The sequence below is a fragment of the Chiloscyllium punctatum genome, chromosome X (genome assembly GCF_047496795.1).
Source record: "Chiloscyllium punctatum isolate Juve2018m chromosome X, sChiPun1.3, whole genome shotgun sequence".
Classification (NCBI taxonomy): domain Eukaryota; kingdom Metazoa; phylum Chordata; class Chondrichthyes; order Orectolobiformes; family Hemiscylliidae; genus Chiloscyllium; species Chiloscyllium punctatum.
The window spans coordinates 28,120,004-28,132,153 of NC_092791.1; the positions used below are offsets into that span (position 1 = coordinate 28,120,004).

Below are 12,150 nucleotides of genomic sequence, written 5' to 3' on the forward strand. Positions count from 1 at the left end.
TTACGTGCAAGCTTGTGAGATATCGGTGATGCAGTCTTGCATTGCTGCAGTTGAGCATGCCAAGCAGTTGGCTAATTAGCCCCAGATGCCACATTCTATACATCATAATCAGTTGTCAAAAGAAAGTGATGAGAAGGGGAAAAGAGCAATCTGCACTCTGTCCAGCAAAATTAATGCTTTTAAATTGCCCGAAAGGGACTGCCCTCTGCCAGTGTCACCGGCTACAATGCCATAGTTATAATCCACTTTAAGCCAATTGACAGTCAAACAGAAAAATAACTCTGCTGATCACACATAGCTCTGTGTATAGTAGTTAGAATGGTCCCATTGCAAGTCTGAGAACATGGTAAAGTGAAAACAGCAGCTCGTTCAGAGGTGTGAGCATGCAGAATAAGGAATGGCACCATGTCAGCCAAACATTCGTGATTTTGGGGCCATCGTCTGTTGGAAAACTGGAATGGAATGATGGCACTAATGTGGGAAAGAGGCACGTGGAGTTCGCCTTGGTGTTGTTCTCCTAGCAAACCTGGAAGCCTCTTGTTTTACTTCCGGGTGCTCCTGGCAGACCTCTGTGCTACAGCTAGCATCGTCACAAGAGGTTGCTAATATTTCAAAAAGTAATGTGATTGGTAGCATCTCTCCGATGGAGACCGCAAAAATTCCCCTTTTCTTCACAAAACAACTGTGGAGGAAAGAGAGAACCTTGATTTGAAAATCCTGGATTTGCACTAGTCGAATGTACTTCAGTTCCAGGGTAGCGTTTTGACAACATTTTAACATCAGTGGGCTGTGACCTCTTGGCAATGCTGCAGTATAGCTGCTGGAAGTGGTTGAATTCCCGATGACCGAGGTCAAGTAGACTGTACTCAAGACTCCTTGTCTTGAGCAAATCTTTATGCAGCGCATTATTTCTGTCACAACAATGTTGTGACCCAAGTTGGTATAATATTTTTTGTCACGTTTCGATCACTGCGTCAACAATGATTGCTCAAGCAAATCTTTATTGAGGCAATGACCCTTTTAAAGCGGAATTAAAAGGGTCAACCTGTTCCATGTCAAACCTGTTCCATTGCAGTACTCTGTGCTCCTCTTGCTGTTCAATTGTCTGTTTCTGTGCTGATTGTTATTTCTCAGTTACTCAACTTTAGCCAATTTATACGTTCATGTACATTTTTAAAAATAAGAATTATAGGTAAACTTAACAGCAATTTAACTTCTTGTTCCTGTTTGAATGGAGACTGTGTGAGCCAGAATGCTATCATAGCGAATAAGGTTTGTTCAGATGTTAAGTCTATAATGACTCGTTACCCAGAATTCTTTGCAGGTAAAATCAAGATGTTGGTTAGCTTCCCTAAATAACTTGTGTTCTGCTCTGTAAGTAAACTAGCAAGACACAATAATTCAAGCAAAAAAAGTTGTGGAAATGTATTTGTTATCCAGCTCGCTGTTAAATGAAGCAGGTATTGTGATGTTTAATTATTATGCCTATGAGTTTGAGTTATGTATGATGTTTACCAACTTTACGCTGAATACTCCACTTAGAAGGTTAAAATTCTTCCCAGATGACAGTACCCATGGTGACACTGAGTCACAGTAAGGAGGAAAACCCCGGGTTTGATTTCCAATCTTGTCAGCTCTCATTTGAGAGATGGTTTTGTGAACCTCTCAGAGGGAAAATCAGTCACACCCTCTCTCCTTGATTGCTATGCTCCAATTCCCACTGCAAGGTATACCTGTGTTGATATTAAGCGATAACTGGATTGGATTTGTTTGATGCCCCCTTCATCCTAGTCAGATTGTCAGTTAACATATCTGGGAAGAATGGTCCACTTGAGCATGGTGTCAAATGCCAGTGCACTATACCCTAGTAAGTGCCAGTGCCACCAAAAGAGGAAGTTGGAGGAGCAGATCATTCGAAAAATGATGAGGTTCTGATAAATGTGAGCATTCATTAATTAAAACAAACGTAGCTTTTTTTTAAAAGTGTGGGCATTATGTTGTGCAGACATGAAGCAGTGTCAGCCTTTTTGCTGTGATGAATTGCTGGTCTTGCATGAGGTTTAACAGGTTACCTTCAAGGTACAACTCCTTCTTTAATTAAATAAAACAATGTCAGAATCTGTATAGTTGTCGTACTCCACTTTGCTTGCTATGCCATATGTGATTTTAAACATGGTGTTGCTTTAATAGTTATAACAAGATATCTGAATACGCACATAATCAGTATTATCTGTTTCATAAGGGGTCTGAGTGGTGCACAGGGTTAAAATATTGTCCTTTCATCTCAGATGTTTGGGCTCAATCCAGCTTCAACAACCAAACTGGTCTGTAGCTCCATAAAAGCTGAGTCATTGAAAAACATTCTTGTCTTCACAAGGTTATAAAAATTGAGGTAATGAGCTCCCAATATCAGGCATTTCATTTGTGAGGGAAGGTTAAAGAAGTTAGTTTCTTTGCTAAATGGGTGACTTAGAGAGAACTTCTGTTGACCGTTTTCAGTGATAAATGCAGGGAGGTGACGAGTCAATCTTGACAATTGTTGCTCCATGTCAATTACCACTAAACGCCATTACAAAATGCAGCAAGTAGGAGTATGAGTGGAAATCATGTCGACCTTCCATTTAAAAGAGGGAATGGGTCAGTATCAGATGTTAGGTCAGATGGATCCAAGGGATCATTGGACGTTGTTCCAGAGAGATATTGGGAAATATGTGGTTTAAAAAAAATTCCTCAGGTAGCTGTCAAATTTGTCTGCACCTTCAGCATTTAGTGAAGGCTTCACTCTCCTAAAACCTCCCTCCAACGAACAGGTTTGTATAAACATTCCTGCTTGTTCAGCTCTCCATTAAAACAATTCTGAATTTCATCTTATTTGGTTTCATCTTGAATGTATTTTGTGAGCAAAATTGCAAATATGTTTGAACAAGTAACAGTAAGCCCATATGAAAAGGTGGGTCAATGTGGTTAGAGAAAGGGATGGGGGCCATCACACTTAATGGCCTTTTGTCTGTTCCAGGAAGTTTTTTTCTCTCTGCAACCTAACTTTACGCAGTCACAGTCCAACTATGAGTGAACTACAATCTATAACACAGGAACATGGCAAGTTCCAATTAATACCAGTTCACCCTTAGAACAGGGAAGGCACAAAGTACCATGCATTAGCTCAGCCCACCATCAATTCCCTCCCCACCCTCCTTAATAGTAAGCAATTGCCAATACAACTGTGTCACTACTATTTGAACAGAGTTCTTGGTGGAGAAGGACAGTTCATATTGCACATGTGAGACGCCCTGCAACATGACTCGATATGGTAAGGAGCTGTCCATGGTAAAAATTCCCAGCAAGGCTTCAGCCAAATACCTGGCCAAAAAGTACAACAAATCAGAAGATTACATCGGGTGAGTACCTCTGCTATAACTGTTTTTTTCTGTTTGTCACAGTATAGCCATGATTAAAGAGGCAGTGTCTTTGTCACTAGGGAAGCAGTGTCGCATGCCTGACATCAAATGTGATGCAGTAATGTTCTCCTTGATATGCAGTGGAATTTCAACATGAATTGTGTTGCTACTGCCTGTTTGATCCTACATCTGTGTCTAAACCACTGAGAATGTTCTTGTTAATATTACTAAAAGTATCCATGGTGAGAATGCTCAGCTTAAGCAGTCATCCTCAGTACTGTTAGTAACAGTTTTCCCAATCAATGACTTGCCCTTGCTTTGCCTTGCTGGTAGAGTCCTTTCATGGTTCTATTCCCAGCTCACTGACTGTAGTCAACTCCATTCACAGAATGAATTATCCTGCTGTAGTCACCCATTGCATATCCTTAGCTTTTGTGTGTTCCTTAGTGACATGCCAAACTCCTGGTAAAAGCAGTTTCAAGAATACAGTCAGTTCCATATGTCACCACGCTTTACCACCCAGTCCTCGGCTCTACAACTCTCACCACACTTTCTGACAGCTTCTCTACCATTAAGTGATGGACAGGTCCAGTTAAACATTGGCAAGATTGAATCCTTTGCTGCCTTCCCTGCAGAAACTCTGCAGTCTAACCCTTTGATACCAAAGCCATGCATGACTGTTTCTACTCAACCCAAATGGGCCCAGTTCAACCCAGAGTTGACCTTTAATGCTCACAGCCAATCTGTCACCAACACGAGCTGTTTCTGCTGTGTAGGAACCTCGCTCCCCTTCCTCATCCCCATTGCCATCTAAACCCTCATTTACACTCATGTGACCTCCTGGCTTTCCCAACAACTCTTACCCTCTTGATCCCCTGTGCACCACTATACACAAAATCTTAATTGGTCTCGAGCTCCACCATTGATGCCACCTCACAAAAACTCCTTTTTACCCCACCCTGACTGACCTCTTCTAAATTTATTATCTTCAAACATGTAGACTTTAAAGCGGAAACCTTGGTTACCAATTTTGTCCCATGTCTCCAACCTCCTTTAACCTTAAGATCGCAACACATGCCCTGCCCTGTTGTGAATCTTGCCCACTGTGTAATTCCTTCCCCCTTTCTGATAGTCCAAATAGTGCCACACCATTTTGCCATCATAGCCTAACATACTGGAATTCTGTCCCCAAACCTATCTAACCAAGAGCCTGCTCAAAACAACACCTGTAGTCAGATCCTCTCTCAGAGAATCCCTACAGTGTGGAAGCAGGCCATTTGGCTCATTGAGACCACACCGATCCTTCAAACAGCAGCCTACCCAGACCCAGACCTACCTCCACACCCTGGCTAATCCACCCAGCCTGCACATCTTTAACTGTTGGAGGAAACCAGAGCACTCAGAGGAAACCCACGCAGACACAGGGGAGAACGTACAAACTCCACACAGGCAGTCGCCTGAGGCTGGAATCGAACCCGGGTCCCTGGCGCTGTGAGGCAGCAGTGCCAACCCCTGAGCCACCGTGCCACCATTCTTCTTCCGATTCCTGCTTCAGGGTTTCCTCTGCCCTCTTCACAAAGCCACGATGCTAAAGACTCTTGGCAACTGGGGAGTTTTGTGATCATGTTGAACATTTTGGGGGAAAGAAAATAGATGTGGGAGGGGAAGGGTGGAGTGGGAAGTAAACAAAGGCAGTGCTTCTTTGAGTGTTCATGAAGTTAATTTGTCTAAGAACAGAAAGCCGATCAATGCTTAGCACTGGTAGTTTGCTCAGTGATGCTGATACAAATAAAGGCACTAATGAGTACTGTTCATGCCAGGGATTAATCATGATTGATTGTCCTGGCATGGACTCCAGTGATATGAATGACTGATCTACACACCATGTCAGTTTATGCTTTTAGATCCTTCGCAAACAAAACTAATTTGAATTTATTGTCTAATTAAATGTGGTGGGAGTTTTCAGATAGGAACAACACGGCACAACTGTCAAAGTTGATTGCCTCCAGAAGGACCATGAATCACAGCAACAGTTGAGGTGGGGTTGGGGGGGGGGGGGGGGGGGTGACAAGACAGCAGCATTTAAATTGAAGGGTGAAAATTCCAATGCAGCTTTCTCAGTGGGAAGAGTGGCGATGCAAAGTTGGGTCAACCAATTCCAGAGCTGGATCCAGCTCACCGATATTTCCTGTCAGTCTACTCCTGCTCCCGTTTTACACCAGGTCCATATCGTACAGTTCACGTAGTGAAAGGTCTCAAGATGCCTCACAGAATGTGCCACCACACCATATGAGGGGGATATTAAGATGGGCAGAGTCAGTCTTCAGGGGCTGCTTCATGGAAGAGAGGGCATTCCAGTGTGTAGTGCTCAGACGGCCACCAGCAGTGAGGTAAACACCAAAAAAAAAGCAAAGAATTGTGGGGATGCTGGAAATCTGAAGCAAAAAGCAGAAAGAGCTGGTGAAACTCAGCAGGGTCTGGCATTATTTGTGGAGAGAGAGAGAGAGAGAGAGAGAGAGAAACCGAGCTAATGTTTCAGATCCAATGACCCTTCTTCAGAACAGTTCCGAGAAGGGACACTGGACCCAAAGCATTAACCTTGCTTTCTCCCCACAGGTGCTGCCAGACCTGCCGAGTTTTGCCCGCTGTTTCTGTTTTTGTACCAGTAGTGAGGTGATGGAAGCCAGGAATGTGGAAGGGACCAGAAGTGAATGAGAGCAGTGACCTCAGAGAATTGTAGGGCTGGAGGGAGGTTACAGGAAGAGGGGGAGGAAGTGAGGGATTGGAAAAGGTGTGACATTTTTAAAACTCACTAACTTGCGTGTTGACAAACATACTGTCGTGTTCTGACCTGCTCAGATGTGCGACAACAAGCCACTGGAGCAGGTGGGACTTGAACCTGGCCTCTTGTCCCAATGGATCCTGTACACAGTGTAATGCTAGTCCGTGTTCAAAGAACAAAGAAAATTACAGCACAGGAACAGGCCCTTCGGCCCTCCAAGCCTGCGCTGATCCATTTATTCTATCGAAACCTATCGCCTATTTTCTAAGGGCCTCTGCTCCCTGCCCATTCATGTATTTGTCTAGATACATCTTAAATGATGCTATCGTGCCCACCTCTACCACCTCCGCTGGCAACGTATTCCAGGTACCCACTACCCTCTGCGTAAAGAACTTACCACGCATATCTCCCTTAGACATTTCCCCCTCTCACTTTGAACCCTAGTAATTGATTAGCAATTGGTATGGCACCCATCAATAGCCAATGCAGATTCCAACCATCCGTAAAAATCATGTTCATTCTCTATTCTCCCATCTGTAACTGTGTGCTAATTGGAAATGAAGAAAATCAGTATTAGCTAACAGAACATACTGCCCACAACCCCAGTATAGACTTGATGGCCAAAGAGCCTCTTCTGTACTGTACAAGCTATAATTCTCTAAACCCCAGCTATTGTGTGGGTTAGACCCAGAATGAGCCTCCATTAATAGGGGCATTTTATCAAGATTCGAGTAGTGCTGTAAATGCACAGCAGGTCAGGCAGCATCCGAGGAGCAGGAGAAACAACATTTCGGGCAGGAGCCCTTCATCAGGAATCTAGGGGCATTTTGCCGAGGGGCATTTTATTGGCCCATTTGGAAAGTACCGATGTTTGTAAACCATAACAGAAAAGGGTAAAGCGCTTCTCTTAATTGTTTCTTGTTGCTCAGAACGTGCTTGGCGGGCCTGTAATGACAGAAAGGTCTGCTCTTGAACAAGTGTGGGCTTATAATGGGCATCACCTATTGTACTTCAGTGCCCTGAATCCTCAGCAAGCCTTTAACCGAGATTGTGAAATCGGCTGGTGGGTGTGGAGGATGTGACGATGTTTTCTTGGGGCCAAAAGGGTAATCCTGAGCTTATCAGTGTGCCAACCTGAAGCAGCATTGCCCCTATCGCAGCAGAATCCCCAAGCACAGCAAAGAAAATCTCCACAACAGAGGGAAGGTTGGGGGAGAGCACTGAAAAGATTCTCCTTTAACTGGACTGCAGTCGACACCCATTTACTCTGACAACATCAATCTATTCATACAGTATCCTTGACCACAATAAACCATCCCGAGGTGCTTGACTGAACCACGTAAGGAGATATTAGATCAGATGACCAAACGCTTGGTCAAAGATGTAGATTTTAAGGAGCTTCTTAAAGGGGCGCAGCAGCTGAAAGGAGGGAAGGCGAGGTGGAGAGCTTTAAAGAGGGAATTTTCTTGGGGACAAGTCAGTGCAGGTACAGCCTAATCAAGGGATCAGCATTAGCGGAGTGCTGCAACCTGGGAGGCCGTTGAGCGATTTGAAAAGGAGGATGAAAATTTAAACAATGTAGATTAACGAGCACAAGGGAGAAGGGGGAATGAAACTTGCAGTGAGTTAAGACACAGGCAGCAGAGTTTGAGGTAACCTCCAGTTTGGAGAGGCCAGCTAGAAGTGTGTAGGAATAGTGTTCTCAGACATGCCAACAGAGCGTCACATTGTTCAGTTAAGGATAGCCAGCAGCTAACTCTTTCCCTGGTGTTCACACCAGCATGGAGACCTTCCCCTGTGTGGGTGCACATTCTCAGGCTCAGAGTCACAGTTTGGTGAGCACCTCACTGTGACCAGTCCACAGCCAGTGGAGGTCCTGACACTCTTAAGGACTGTAGGCGGCCACCTGTCTGCTCAGTCTCTATACGTCCATTGGAGTTGCAGGCAATAGGACATCAGGCAGTGATGCCGGAAGCCACTGCAGCGAAAGGCGGGGGCCATCTGTCTTGTTCCTGTCACCCATTGCAGCTCTGGGCTATTGGTTATGTCGGTAGAATATGCAGCAGCTGCCTTTGTGACCCAGGTCCACTCAGTAGTTACTGAGACGCACTCTGACTGATGCACCAAAGCTGTAGCGATGCACAGCAAGAGGGCAGCAAGGCACATTAGCTGTCAAGTAGGTGCCAGCGACCACCCACAAGAGAGGAGGGACGCCAAGCACGCAGCCTGGGGTGAGGAGGAGCGGGCTCAGACTAAGGAGAGAGTTGAGGGAGGCTCTCCACAGGCCAGGACCTGCTGTGTCCCGTAATGGTCAGTGAGCCACTTCTCTCCCAGCTGGACTTGTCGGGGCTGAGCTGAGACATAGGGGGGTAGGCAATGCAAAGTAAAGAAGTTTGGAGTGCATGTGGGTGGCACATGAGGGGGCCTTGATCAATCTGTCATTTCTGCTCCTGTAAGTACATGTGTCACTTGCAGACAGTCTGAGTAAGTGATCACCCAGGTAGAATCGAGATGTGCAGGACCTCATTCTCTGATTGAGAGTCTCCCACCCAAAAGGAGGTAGAGGCACAGTAATAGTCTGCTCAACTAATGCGAAGTGATATTTATGGAAGAGAAAGATCCAGGGCGATAGAGATAGTAAGAGAACAAGGCAATGAAGTGAGAGGATGAGCCATGATTTCGGAGAATAGTGGAGCATGCTCAGGGGGTCTATTCTTGCTCCTATGGGCTTGCGGGAGCCGAGACTTATAATCTAATCATGCTTCACCCCTCAGTCCCAGTGCTGTGTGGGTACTACTCTGCGCAAATGGCGCAAAGGCTATGTCTTTCTCTACGGATTGAGGGCATAGGGGATGCATGAGCAGCAGAGCTAAAGTCAAACAGGATGCTTTATTTCAGGCTTCAAAGACAAAATGCAAGTGAGAAACAAAACACACAATGGTGTCTGTCCCAAATAGAAAACAGCAGCCTCCCAGTAGTTATTCAAAATGGACCACTGTAAGACACAAGTGTTGCTTGCTTGCTTGGCCTGGAATTTGTTTGCTTTTAGATTGTTGTGGGTCTGTCTGTCTCATTTCGCAATTCCTCTGGCTTCTTCATGTCCATACACAACATCATGAACTCCTGTCTCCAATACCAGTGTCTATTTTTCTTTCTTGGTGGGGGGGGGGGTAGCGGGGGAGGGGGGCAATATGCCAGTCCTCCATCTCTTCCTCTGTGAAGACATTGCCCCCTCCAGTGAGGCCGTGGAGAATGCAACTTAAGATTCGACCCAATGGATCCGAAGGAGTTAGGATGATCTTCTCTTCATTTGGGCGAGGAACCATATTCTGCACATTGACTAGTCGACTCATTGTCAGGATAGCAGTTGCTAGCTGAAGCCAGCTGCATTGCATTGTGCTATGGTTGTTCCCTGTGCATACTCCCACGTCACAAAATAGCATCAACTGTGGGTGGCAGCTGCAGCAGCGCTATCAGTGGCAATCACAGGAGCAGCGTCCTGTCCACCTTCCTGGCACCCAGCAGAGATTGGGAGCTTCCTGCTGAGAATTTCTACTTTTGCATTCCGTGTGGACCATTAATAAAGACATTAAGCCTCGCAGCGCATTCCACTTGACCATGTACTCTTTCCTTTTGTGGCAGTTTGATGTAATACCCAAAGGAAAGGTTGGTTCCCTGGAACACAGAGATATATAACAGCTGTTGCCACTCAGTTGAAGTTCCTGTACAACCACAGCCATGGACGAGCGTTCTTAATGATCAGGAGTGTTCCAGTAATGCTTCACATTGAGACCCTCCCCCCTGTGGAAGCTGCTTTTTCCTGTCCCTGTGTTCCATAAGTTGCACCATGTTACCAACAGAGATCATGGAGGAACCCGAGGGAGGCAGCAGGAAGGGAGGAGTTATTGGAAAGAAGGCAATGACATCGAAGAGGACGTGGCATGTTGGCAGGAGGATGGGAGAGGGCATCCCAGGCATGCGCTTTTCTGGCTGACCTCCTGCTGTTGAAGACCCTTTTCTCATTGGCAATGGACTGACTACATGGTTTTCCTATTTCTTAAGACTGCACTTGTCACTCTTTTTAAATTTCCTTCATAATAAAAACACCGTTTGCAGCGTTTAACAAATGGATGTGCTTTGAATGATCTGTTGCTAGTGCCCACATATGTGTTTCTCTGAGGCATGCACGTGACCTTCTCTCCTCCTCATAGATACTGCAGCACCCGAGAGTCATTCATTTCCACACAGCAAATGCTGATGCTCGTTCTCATCTCCACCAGCTCCTAGTTAAAGGACAGGAAATGGTGGAATCCTGTTTTCTTGTGATGCTGAACACTCTTTCACTGAACTGCCTCTCGCCAATCCTAGGCTGTTCTTGCCCTTGGGTTTCGGAAGAACCCCTGGAAAGCTGCACTCTACACTGTCCACTGTGTTTGGTCAGTACACTGGCTAGATCTGAACAGCTCACAATTGTCACTCCAACCTCCATACTATAAAGATCTGTTTCCTGCCGCCCCATCCCGAAATGCTGCTCTCGACGCCAGTGCTTGGTACAAATCGGATATTGGCTCCCTAGCTTTGTACTCCAGAGTTGAATTTAAATTTCACCAGTTACCAGGGTGTGATCTGAACCCAAGTCCTCAGGGCATTAGCTTCTCATGTTGGCTGGTCCTGCAACTCCAACGGATACTTGCCTTCCTCCCATCTTGACCCCCTGTGGCAGGGGGTTCATAGACATTCTCCACTCGGACCCCATTTCAAGAGAAAATGATCACAATGCCTCATGTAAGAGCAAAGTGAGGCAGGCAGATCTTTAAGAGTGGGACGAGGGCCTGTAAGAGGAGGGGATGTGGAACAGAGAGACTTTATGAAGAGATTTCATTTGTGTTTTTTTCAGTTTAAAAAAATTGCATAAAGCCTGTCATTTATGCTGCTGCAAGGTGCCAAGCCTGGAGGGTCTGTCGTTTAGGTAACATTCACAGTTTTAGAAAAAAAATGCAAGGCTTTAAGTCTGTCTCGCAGTTGTTCATTACTGCCTCAGAGCTCGCAATCCCAAACTGTCTGCTGAGAGGCAGGGCCCCCATTTTAGGGAACTCTGTAAATGAAGACACTTAGCTCAAAGGGGCTTGTTCAGGGGCTTCACTCTGCTGTTCTCCCACCCAGTTCCGTTGCCAGCTTTTTTTCCTGTCAGGAAACAAACATTATTAATGGGGTCTGGCCACTGTGTCTTAATTCGGTCTTATGTAATGCTGAATCGTTTTTGGCATATTTCACAATATGCACAGTACAAGATGACCTTTAAAAGAAAATGCATTTTTTGCAAAATCTTGAAGCAAATATATGGCTGTCAGTCCAGGGGTAAGTGGCATTAATGGCCCTGATATTGCCAGCACTTTATGCTGTCACCTCATGGATTGTGAGTTGGCATTCACAATTCCATTTCTTCACTGTCTTGGTGACTGTCCTCAAGTCTTTCCCATTTTGTTTGGGCTTCTGAGCCAGCACTGTTATGTTGAGCAACCAGTGTCCAGGCAGACTGATCCTGAACTTTTGACCTCTGCGCAAAAGATTCCTCGCTTATGCCAGGCCTTATCATTGTGAAGGATAGTGAGACCTTGTTGTGGTGAGTTCTGAGTTCCTCACTGCATAGCTGTACTTTCAGTTTAAAAGAAATGGTGATTCGACAATTCATGACTGCTTGCAAGATGCAAAACTGGGTAGCAATATTCTCTCCTTAGCCAACTTTTGATGGTTACCATGGTTCAGTAGTAAGACATTGGTTCGGCCTTCACTAAAGAGGTCAGTTATGGTCGCTGTACTTTAGAAAGGATGTCAAGGTCTTGGACAAATGCAGAAGAGAAACTGGGATTGTTCTCCTTTGAGCAGAGAAGGCTCAGAGAGCATTCAATAGATGCGGTCAAAATCAGGAATTTCATCGAGTTAATATGGAGAAGCTGCACTGGCAGAAAA

General features: G+C 45.4%; 1 protein-coding gene across 3 annotated transcripts in view; it reads left to right on the forward strand.

Annotated features, from left to right (window-relative positions):
- asic1b (acid-sensing (proton-gated) ion channel 1b) overlaps window positions 1-12,150 on the forward strand; it is an 814,340-nt gene that overhangs the window by 769,445 nt on the left and 32,745 nt on the right. For all 3 annotated transcript variants that reach the window (XM_072567040.1, XM_072567038.1, XM_072567039.1), the window contains exon 6: window positions 3,245-3,398. In XM_072567040.1, coding sequence (XP_072423141.1) covers window positions 3,245-3,398 — 154 coding nt within the window. The remainder of the gene's footprint in view (window positions 1-3,244; window positions 3,399-12,150) is intronic.